Below are 11,798 nucleotides of genomic sequence, written 5' to 3'. Positions count from 1 at the left end.
AGCTGGAAGTGCTATTGTTCTTATTTCTCAAGCCGGGAGCTCAAGGCCGTTTGCAGTGGTGAAGAAATATTTTCCTTGAATATCTTTGCAGACATCTCTTCAGATTCCCTCTCTGTGGCGTCCTGTTGACGTGGTTCAACTTTTTCAGGTGGTCATGGTGGACAGAGCGCATCTTTCCACGCCCCAACAATGAAGCCCCAAATTCAGTCTCTGGCAGCATTGTCTTCCCAGAAGGTGGAAGTGAGATTTCCAGACCCCAGACACACAGTGCGCCAGTGCGTCCTTTGTGTGGGGATTGTGTGTGTACATGCTGTTTACTAGAGCTTTGTAAGTTACTAGTTTCACTGGGTTTATAAAATGAATTTACATATCCCCAAAATGAGTATAGAAATAGAAAGAAATAGATTAAATGGACCGATCACAGCAGCAGAAATCATTGAAGTAATAAGAAAAAGTTTAAAAAAGGGAAAACACGAGGACTGATGGCTTCACCGTCAGTTATTATAAAGTATTTGAGGATCAATTGTTAACACCACTCAAATTAAAATTAAATGCCATCAAAGAAAACCATTATCCTGAAACATGAAAACAATATAATATAACTTTGCTGTTAAAAGAAGATAGAGATGCAACTGAGGTAAAGAGCTATAATTTCTTTATTAAATATGGATTATAAACTATTTTCTATGATGTTTGCCGATAGACTCAAAAAATTTCTTAAAGACTGGATTCAAAAGGACCAATTGGGATTTCTCCCTCACAGACAACTCAGTGATAACATACAAAGCATCTTAAATATAATTCAATATTTTGAAAGGCACAACAAAAAACAACTTGCACTTCTCTTTGTTGATTTAGAAAAGGCCTTCAATAACATAGGCTGGGATATGTTATTTGCGACACTTGAAAAATCGAAATAGGAGCTTCTTTTTTAAGATGGATAAAGGCAATGTATAAAGATCAAAGAGCCAAACTAATTGTTAACTATAAAAAAAACAGGAATTTAAGATTTCTAAAGGTAAATGGCAAGCTTTCCCACTTTCACCCTTTTTGTTCATTCTGATCCTTGAAGCACTGAATAATAGGATAAGATTAGAAAATAAGATCAATGGGATAAAAATTAAAAACAACTGAGTTTAAAATGAGCGTCTTCTCAGACGACATTTGTATTCCCTGGAGAACCCAGAAAAGAGCACAAGACAAATGATGGATGTAATAGTGGGTTTCAAATACGTTTCAGGACTAAAAGTAAACAGAGACAAAATAACATTAATAACAAAAAATATGAGGAAAAGGAAGAACAAATGCAGGAAGAAATTAGTGGATTTAAAGTGAGAAAGAAAGTTACATATTTAGGAATAAATGTAACAAATAAAAACTCATATCCATTTCACAATAACTATGAGACACATGGAAGGAAATCAGAAAAGACCTAGAAAAATGGGGAAATTACACTTATCGCTATTAGGAAAAATATCACTGATCCAAATGAGTTTCCTTCCTGAAATACTGTTTCTGTTTCAAGCGATACCCATCATCCAGAATGAAAAACCATTGAATCTATGGCAAAAGGAGATCTCAAAATTTGTTTGGAATTAAAAAAAGACCCAGGATAAAAACGAAAATACTTTCTGATGACAAAAGTAGAAGAGGACTTTATTATGCTGCTTGTTGTTTAGTTTGGATTAGAGAATGGTTTGTGTTAGAGAATGAACAGTTATGTCTGGAGGGTGAACATTTAAAATTTGGGTGGAATCGATATCTAATTTCCGGTAAAGAGAAAGTTCATAAAGAAAGCACAAATCATTTAGTAAGAAAAGCTCTATTGAAGATCTGGGGAAAAACAAGTGTAGAATATGTCCAAAAATACCTTTATGGTGTTTGCCGCATGAGGCTCTTTTTGGGAGGAAAGGTATCCAGAAAACTAAATGCTTAAGATACAAGGATGTAATGAAAGAATCACAAGGAAAACTAGAGATCAAAACACAAGAAGAACCTAAAGAATCTGGCCTAGATTGTCACTGGTATCTTTATCATCAAATGAGGGAGAGGTTTAAAATAGATGTGAAATTAGAAGGAATACAAAATGCAAAATGGGAATTGTGGAAGCCATGCTCCATGTTCATTCCATGCCTGATGAGAGTGTTGGGTGCGAGGCATTGGAGAAGCATCCAGCTGTGTTTCTCTAGCCAGAAGCCAAAGGAAGGCATTCTCCTCTGAGGGCCACTGGGGAGGTCAGGAGGTTTCAGCAGATGATGCGCTCATTTCACATCTAGCTACAGGGACATAGCCAGGGTCCTCTCCAATTCCCCATCCCCTGACCCCCCACCACTCTCACAAGGCATGGAGTGTCAGGACCATGGAGAACAGGTCTGAGGAAATGACAGGCATGTGGCCACTAGGTGGAGCTGTTGTGGAAGTCATTGACAGCTCTAGTGGCAGTTAGATGTGTCAGCACTTAAACAGTGCATCATTGGAATGTTGATGCAACTGTCAACTGTCATTCTCAACTGTCACTGAGGAAGAGTCAGACAGTGTGTGCCTCAGAGTGGGTTGTTACTGGTGTGGATGGTGGAGGGTGTCGATGTATATAGTGTTGTACACAGTGGAACTTCTGATATGAATAAAAGCCTCATCTGAGAGAAGATTACAGTGTCTCTCTGCTCATTGAGAAAGAGACAGGTGTTTCTTCAGCTCACAAGCTACTGACTACAGTCAAGGTGGAGAATCTGGTGCCATACCTTAACATGTTGCCTCACGTGCTGCGCAACATAGCAACGTCAAAAGCGTTTTAACATGGAGTATCTGTTGTGTAGGGGAGCTGCAGTGAAGTTATGCTAGGTCCATGGGACTTTGTTTGCTGAAGAGGGAGGAAGGGGATGCCCACCTCTGCATTGGCCCAAAGGAGGCATATGTCACCTGTGTATCTCACCAGCAGCATGCTGTTCTCTGTGTCTTTGAGTGATGCAGGATTTCTTGACAAATCAAGCCTAACCCTAGTCTCTTTTCTCAGGAACGTCATCTCGGTCCCCTTGTATACAGCTTTGGGGCATATTTTACTGGAAGAGACCCAAGTGCAGGGCCACCAGGACCCCTTCCCACCTAATGGCCAACACAGAGGCCAAGCGGAGGGAGTTGGGCTCCAAGAGAAAGAGGCTGGCGAAGTACAACTCTTTGGTGAGTGGCCATTCTGATATTAGTTTCATTTGTGTCATTGCTGGGCCAACTCATGAAAGCAAGTGGAGAACATATTGTCCCAGTTTGGCAGAGAAAGTCCTGGTTAATCCTCTGTCTCCCCACTTTTTCAGGGGGTTTCAAAAGTGTAGGTTTCTCTCTCCTCCCACTTTCCCCCTTCTCCTGAGCTCTCTTGGGTTGCTGAAAAATGACTTCCAAGGAGTTTGCACCCCATCAACTCAAAAGGGGGAAGAGGAGAGGAGATAGGTTGCCAGAGTCTTCCCTTGCCAGGAGGGTGAGGCAAAAGCAAACTGCTGTGCCCTTCCTAGATTGTGTGATCTTCCTCATAAACAACTTTGGCCATCCTCACCACCTTCTGGTGTTGCTTGTCCACATGTGCCTTGCTTTTCCTGTCTGTAAAATGTTGGGGATATGGGAGACCATCTCTGGATCTAAATTGGGGGTGGGCCCAGTGGCCCTCAAGTCCAGAGTGCTCCCCAGAACTGCTTTTAAGAATGACATTTGCCTCTGAAATTTGGCAAGAAATGGCTAAATGCACCATATTCTTTTGTGGCTAAATGTACTCTATGTGTTTGGATAGTCAATATCCTAATCCATCCTCAATATCCCAGCCATGGCCTAAATTATATATTTTTTATTATATTGTATATTATATTGAAAGGATTCAAGACAATCTGATCTCAAAGGCAGTAGTTTTTGCTTGCTAACAGAATTTAAAGTTTACTTCCTGGACTGAATTGTGAAGTGATGAAATAATATTTGGGATGAACCATGTGCTTTCCTCCCCTTTTGCTTAGTCACTCTCTGGATGAGGGCTATTTTCCATTTCAGGTGACATTTGCAGATGTGGCCATATATTTCTCCCAAGATGAATGGAATCTGTTGACGAAGAAACAGAAACTTTTCTACAACTATGTAATGATGAACAATTATGAGAATGTGGCTTCTGTAGGTAAGGAACCTGAATCCATTGCTCTTTCTATAAAGACTGAGGGCTCTTTCATACTATATTATCATGTTGCTATGGTTCCACTAGAATTATAGAGTCATAGAGTTGGAATAGACCACAAGGGCCATCCAGTTGAACCCCCTTCTGCCATGCAGGAATACACATTCAAATCATCCCCAAGAGATGGCCATCCAGCCTCTCTTTAAAGACCTCCAAAGAAGAGGACTCCTCCAAACTCTAAGGGAATATATTCCACTGTCAAAGTGCTCTTACTGTCACAAAGTTCCTCCTAATGTTTAAGTGGACCCTCTTTCCCTGTGGCTTGCATCCATTGTGGTGTCTCCTTTTCTCTGTATCAGCAAAAAGCAAGCCTGCTCCTTGCGCAACCTGACAACCTTTCAAATATTTAAACATGGATATCATATCCACTCTTTATCTTCTTTTCTCCAGGCCAAACATAACCAACTCTCTAAGCTTCTCCTCATAGAGCTTGATGGTTTCCAAACCCTTCACCACTTTGGTTACCCTCTTTTGGACATGCTCCAATTTGTCAACATCCTTTTTGAATTGTGGGGCCCAGAACTGGACACAGGATTATTCCAAGTGAAGCCTGACCAAAGCAGAATACAGTGGCACTATTACTTCTCTTGATCTAGAAACTATTCTTGCATTGATGCAGCCTAGAATCACATTGGCCTTTGTAGCTGCCTCATCACACTGTTGGCCCATGTTCAACTTGCGGTCTGCTAGGAGTCCTAGATCCCTTTCAAGCCTAATTTAATTGTGATAGCAACATCCTGTAGAATATTTGAATCTGTAGTTCAGTGAAGCACTATTGCTCTCAAGTTTCTAAGGAGTCTAAATACCCCATCCTAAACTGCCAATTCTAGGATTTTGTGGAAAGAAGCCATGGAGATTAATGCTTTTCACACCCACATGGTACTCAGCACATCCCTAAGCGGGTTTCCTACCTCTTTTGGCCCCTCTTCCATCCTTTTAATGGCTCAGAGAGGGCCCAACAGTGGCAAAATGGCCTCCACTTCCCCAAAGGGATGCTGAGGGATGTTGAGGGGCAAAATATTATTTCATCCCCCCCCCGCCTCCATCAATACAATCTGGGGTTGCCCCTGAGATCTCTTCCAAACCCCATCAGTAGTCCATACCTGTCTTATAGATGTTTTAAGGCTGTTTTAAGGCTGCTCCCTGGCACTTCACCCTCACCAAAATTGGAGTCCAGGTCCCAGCCCCCTTGCTCTGCCTTTGCCAATGATTTATTTGTATATTGATTATCCTGCCTTTCTCAACAAATGGGCCTAAAAGGGATGTCATCCTGAGCAGGGAGCTGACTTGTTTTCAGCTGCTCCAGAGACTAGGACCCGGAGGAGCAGTGGATGCAAGCCACAGGAAAAGAGATTCCACCTCAACATTCGAAAGAACTTCCTGACAGTAAGGGTTGTTCGACAGTGGAAAACACTCCTTCCTCGGAGTGTAGTGGAGTCTCCTTCCTTGGAGGTCTTCAAGCAGCGGCTGGATGGCCGTCTGTTGGGAATGCTTTGATTGAGAGTTGCTGCATGGCAGGCAGTTGGACTGGATGGCCCTTGCAGTTTCTTCCAACTCTATGACTCTATGATCCCTTCTATGCATCACACTCTGTGGGTTTGTGTCTGTAATAGAGAGATGAAGGGAAAGTGAAAAATAGAAAGGTAGGCAAGAGAGGCTGAAAATGAGATGCTGAAGCGGTGCAGATGGGCGAGAAGGAAGGTTGGAGAGCAGAGGGAGAAAGGGAAGGGGATCAGGCCTCTGGGAGCCAGGAGGGGAAGGCAGGAGCAAAGCCAGGATTGCCTAGCTCTGTGCAGAGAGGGGCCTTGGGGATTGGGAGGCAGCCACCAACCTCACAGATTTTAAGAACTGGTGAGAACCAGCTCAGGTCCTTGTTTTCAAACATATTAAGGGGTTCCATTTAGAAATTATGAGCGATGTCTATGAAGAGAGGAAAGGGCGACAGAAAAATTCCTTTTTGTCTAATGTTTCTTTTCCAACCTGAGCTTTCTTAGCTCCATGGTTTATTCCAGAGGCCCTTTGTTACCCGAAATGCTGGAGTCTGGGGAGGACACTACCAAGTGCTGTGCTTTCAGGGGAATTTCATACTTAGCTCAAAGGAAATATTGGGGCAACAGCAATATAATAATAATAATAATAATAATAATAATAATAATAATAATAAAGATTTATTTCTAGCCCGCCCAATCATGAAGAATCCCGGTGGGTTACAACAATAAAATAGATCAAAGTACAATAGAGTTAAAAAAAATACCTTGACCTACCCCCCCCCCCCCCCCATTCCCAGTATTAAAACAGGATTAAACAGTAATACTACAAAAACAGTAAAAACATTAAAGACATTTTAAAAAAAGGTAGAAACATAGGCAGGGAAGAGTAGACAGATGAGGGAACAATATCTCTATATCTGGGGAGGGTAACTAGGTTGGAAAGGCCTGCCGGAAGAGGTCCATCTCGAGTGCTTTCTTAAAGGCTTTATTAATTTAATATCAAATAGGGAGGTGTGAACGTAGGGCTAAATCTTGGGCTAACACTTTCCCCTCTTAACTCTGATATTCAGTATTATTTTCCTTCTTCACAGAAGAACTTGTCAGTCATGAGAGAGTCCACACATCAGAGAAGCCACACAAATGCCCGCATTGTGGGAAATGTTTTTATTTGAAGGGAGACTTAGTGAGACATCAGAGAATCCACACAGGAGAGAAGCCATACAAATGCCAGCATTGTGGGAAATGTTTTTGTGTGAAGTCACACCTAGTAAGACATCAGAGAGTCCACATAGGAGAGAAGCCACACAAATGCCAGCATTGTGGGAACTGTTATTCTCGGAGGTCAAACCTAGTGACACACCAGAGAATCCACACAGGAGAGAAGCCATACAAATGCCAGCATTGTGGGAAATGTTTTTATTTAAAGTCAAAACTAGTGAGACATCAGAGAATCCACACAGGAGAGAAGCCATACAAATGCCAGCATTGTCGGAAATGTTTTTCTTGGCAGTCAAACCTATTGAGACACCAGAGAATCCACACAGGAGAGAAGCCATACAAATGCCGGCATTGTGGGAACTGTTTTTCTCAGCAGTCAAACCTATTGACACACCAGAGAATCCACACAGGAGTGAAGCCATACAAATGCCGGCATTGTGGGAACTGTTTTTCTCAGCAGTCAAACCTATTGACACACCAGAGAATCCACACAGGAGAGAAGCCATACACGTGCCAGCATTGTGGGAAATGTTTTTCTCGGCAGTCAAACCTATTGACACACCAGAGAATCCACACAGGAGAGAAGCCATACAAATGCCGGCATTGTGGAAAATGTTTTTCTTTGAAGGGAGACTTATTGAGACACCAGAGAATCCACACAGGAGAGAAGCCATACAAATGCCAGCATTGTGGGAAATGTTTTTCTTCAAAGTCAAACATAGTGATACATCAGAGAGTCCACACAGGAGAGAAGCCATACAAATGCCAGCATTGTGGGAAATGTTTTTCTTCAAAGGCACACCTAGTGAAACATCAGAGAGTCCACACAGGAGAGAAGCCATACAAATGCCAGCATTGTGGAAAATGCTTTTCTTGGAGGTCAGGCCTATTCTGTCACCAGAGAGTCCACACAGGAGAGAAGCCATACAAATGCCAGCAGTGTGGAAAATGCTTTTCTTGGAGGTCAGGCCTATTCTGTCACCAGAGAGTCCACACAGGAGAGAAGTCATACAAATGCCAGCATTGTGGGAAAGGTTTTTCTCAGAAGTCACACCTAGTGATACATCAGAGAGTCCACACAGGAGAGAAGCCATACAAATGCCAGCATTGTGGAAAATGCTTTTCTTGGAGGTCAGGCCTATTCTGTCACCAGAGAGTCCACACAGGAGAGAAGCCATACAAATGCCAGCAGTGTGGAAAATGCTTTTCTTGGAGGTCAGGCCTATTCAGTCACCAGAGAGTCCACACAGGAGAGAAGCCATACAAATGCCAGCAGTGTGGAAAATGCTTTTCTTGGAGGTCAGGCCTATTCAGTCACCAGAGAGGCCACACAGGAGAGAAGCCACACAAATCCAAGAAGTGAATGAACATTATTTTTGTAACGATGGAATACAAAAATATTTTTTCAATCCAGCGGTGCTAAAAAGCCCTTATGAATTTATTTGTACAGTTTTTCTGTCCATATGTCTGTTTATTTTTTAAAGTTATGTTTTGTTAGGTTTAGGTTGCTACTAGTATAGATAATTGATTTGGGTTATAAATTTGGCTGGGGATTGTGGGCCGTGCTTTAGGTTAGTTAGATGGGGGGTGGGATTTGTTGCAGCTAGCTAGAATAGCAATAATAACATTCAGAATTTGTGGGATGTTGGCTGAAGAAAGTTGGGGACTTTAAGAGAAAGGGAGCTAGCTTCTTTGAATGTCTGGGGCAGGGAAAGATTGTGCGTGTGAGAAGGATGGCAAAGTGGAGCTGGTTAATAGTGGGGGGTAGATGGTGGGAATAGGTAAGGGCTAGGTTTGGTAGAAGGTGGAGTTTTAGGTTTTGGGGTTTCAATATATTCTTTGGCTTTGGGAGGGCAGTTCTGGCTTAAATACTGATTTTCTGACTATGTGTTTTCAATAAAGTTCTTTGCTATTTCAACACACTGGACTCTTTGATGGACAGAAGTTGTGAATTTGCACAAAACTGACACTTTCCTCTGTCCTCAGTCCTCAGCTCCATTCCCAGCCATAAGAACAGCAAAGGCAAACACACTCACGAGATATGAGCCGACTTGGATGCCAGCATAATATAATAAGAAAAGATTTATTTCTATTTAATTTTAATCTTTATTAATTTTCAATTAAAATAGCCATAAATTCAAATCACAGTCACAAAGTCTCTATTACAAATAACAAATTAAAATAGCCAATTCTTCTTGTATTTCTTCTGTATCTTCAAATCTTCATGCGACCCTTCTTTGGATATCCCTTCTATTTCAGGTATTGGAAAATAACTATATTAAAAGAGAAAACAATCCCGCTTCCACTTTGTCAAATCGTTTGGTATATAACACAATAGTCCTAGTCGCTCATCTTTTGTACGTTTGTTCCCGTCTCATACCTTATAATAATCTTAACAGCTTTTAAGAATAAAAAAAATTCATATATTCCTGGAACAACTTTAACTTTAAAATCGTACAAACTCAAAATTGTATACAACCCTTTATAATACAAATTAGTCCCTCTGGTTGCTACTCTTAGCTTTCTCGTTTTTCCCTTTAGCCTTGTATTCTTCTCACTTTGCATCATTTCAAAGCTTGTTTCTTCCTGGAGATATGGTTAGCTATATCAAGGTGGGTATATAAAGAAGGAAATTTTAATTGAAGGAACAAATAAAAAAATCATTATAACAGCTTTTAAGCTTATATCACATTCATGTTATTATGCAGCACATTATTTATCTGCCTTTTATTCTGTCCTTTACATTTCCCCAAGTTCCACTTTTTCTTCAAGAAAGTTGTTACATTCTTCCAGTCTTCTTTTGATCTTTTCCTACTGAAATTCTTTACATTGCAGGAGAGCATGTCTAAAATTCTATAATCATTAACCTTTATCAGCCAAGCCTCTTCGGTTGGAATTTTATTTGATTTCCATAGCTTGGCAATTTCAACCCTTGCTGCAGTGACCATATAAAGTACTATCCTCCAACAAGCTCTTTCATCCTCAGATTCTAGTACTGATGTCATATTTAAAAGAAAGATTTTTGGGTCAAATGGAAATTTTATTTTTAGTATTTCCTGAATCAATTTGTGGATTTCTCTCCAGAAACCTTGAATAGCTTTACATTTCCACCAAATATGAACCAGATTGCCCACTTCGCTATTACACCTCCAGCAATTCCCATATTTTAAATTAAACATTTTTTTTATACTCCATGGTGTATAGTACCACCTATTCATAATTTTTAATAGGTTCTCCTTAGGTTCCTGTGCTATAGTAAAGCTATTCGTCTTCTGCCATGCATTTTGCCATTCATTCATATTAATCGTATTATCCAGATCTTGGGCCCATTTTGGCATATATTCCTTAACCGTTTCTTGTTCTAGAATACGACTTCGTAGCAGTTTATAAAACTTTGATACTTTCCCTTTATCTGATTGCCAAAATAATACATCCAATTCGTTCATCTTATCTTCAATTCCTCCCATTTTAATATCTTCTTTGAACTTATTTTGAATCTGATAATAATTAAACCAACTCAAATTTTTCCCTCCATCTTTTAGCTCCTCTCTTGTTTTAACAGCCCAATTTCCTTGTGGATTTTTTCCTATACAATCTCTATATGTTACCCAGTTGTCCTTATCTATCCAAAACCACCTTCCAAAAAAGGCTTCCTGTGTGGATGTCCATAACGGAATTCTAAAATAAAACATCTTTTTTATTTTACCCCAGGTCAATAATAGTGACTTCCTAATCGGGTGGTTGTTAAAATCCTTATTCTTCCCCAATTGCTCCTAGCATAAGAACGCATGCCAACCATACCTTAGCTGGATATTCTCTAGGTTTAAAATCTCTTTCTCCTCCAATTTCACCCAGCTTTGGATCCACATCAGGCTGCACGCCCAATAGTATGTCTGTAAATCAGGGAGTGTGTATCCCCCATTCTCTTTGGCATCTTTCAGAGTAGAGCTTTTAATCCTGGGTTTAGCTCCTTTCCAAATAAATTTGCTCAATTCTTTGTCCCACTCTTTAAATTGGCTTTGTTTTATAGACATCGGGAGATTTAAAAATTAAAACATTAATTTCGGTAAAATAACCATCTTAATTACTGCAATTCTGCCTAGCAGTGAAAGGTTTAAGTTATTCCATCTAACTATGTTTTCTTTAATCTCTTTCCACTTTACACCGTAGTTATTTTCGAACAGTCTTAGACTGTCTTTAGTAATAGTAATGCCCAGATATTTCATTTGTTTCACTATCTTAAATCCCGATTTCTGGCCAAGCTTTTCTTCCTCTTCTGGAGAGAGATTTTTCGTAATCATGACTGTTTTATCTTTATTTATCTTTAGTCCTGCTAATTGCCCAAACAGCTTCAATTCTCCTATTAGTGGCTCTAAGCTCTGCAATGGGTTTTCAAGGATTATCGCCACATCATCTGCAAACGCTTTTGCTTTAATTACTTGGTCTTTAATCCTAATACCATTCACCTTCCTATTTTCATTAATCTTTCCCAATAATACATCAATTGCCAATATGAAAAGTAAAGGTGAAATCGGGCATCCTTGTCTCACTCCTTTTTTAACCTCAAACTCCTGTGATTTTTCATTATTTACTATTACAGCAGCTTTTTGTTTTTTATAAATTTGACTCATTGATTTGATACATTTATTTCCCATATCCCTTTTCTTTAATACTTGAAATAAAAATTCCCAACTTAAATTATCGAACACTTTTTCCATATCCAGTCCAATCAAAGCACATTGTTTGTCATTATTCACATGGTAGTACTCTAAGCTGTTTAAAATCATTCTAATATTATTCCTTATTTGTCTCCCGGGTAGAAACCCATTCTGTTCCTTTCCAATTATTTCATTCAAAATATCTTTTAGTCTTGAGGCCCAAATCAA

General features: G+C 40.1%; 1 protein-coding gene across 2 annotated transcripts; it reads left to right on the top strand.

Annotated features, from left to right (window-relative positions):
* The first annotated feature begins 2,579 nt into the window (after window positions 1–2,579).
* On the top strand, window positions 2,580–9,607 carry LOC149285015 (uncharacterized). Of its 2 annotated transcripts, XM_089495940.1 has the most exons (4): window positions 2,580–2,720; window positions 3,014–3,177; window positions 4,027–4,147; window positions 6,786–9,606. In XM_089495940.1, the coding sequence occupies exons 2-4, from the start codon at window positions 3,106–3,108 to the stop codon at window positions 8,273–8,275; spliced, it is 1,683 nt and encodes a 560-aa protein (XP_089352066.1). In that variant the 5' UTR covers window positions 2,580–2,720; window positions 3,014–3,105; the 3' UTR covers window positions 8,276–9,606. The 2 variants fall into 2 exon arrangements, with proteins under 2 accessions (XP_089352066.1, XP_089352068.1); XM_089495942.1 differs by lacking the exon at window positions 2,580–2,720 and having other exon boundaries at window positions 3,097–3,177; window positions 3,993–4,147; window positions 6,786–9,607.
* The last annotated feature ends 2,191 nt before the right edge of the window (window positions 9,608–11,798 follow it).

The sequence above is a fragment of the Sceloporus occidentalis genome, unplaced genomic scaffold (assembly GCF_023333645.1).
Source record: "Sceloporus occidentalis isolate IW3139 unplaced genomic scaffold, rSceOcc1.0.p SCAF_86, whole genome shotgun sequence".
NCBI classification, from domain to species: domain Eukaryota; kingdom Metazoa; phylum Chordata; class Lepidosauria; order Squamata; family Phrynosomatidae; genus Sceloporus; species Sceloporus occidentalis.
The sequence above is the reverse complement of the archived record's forward strand: the minus strand, read 5'-3'. Positions and strand labels throughout refer to the sequence as shown.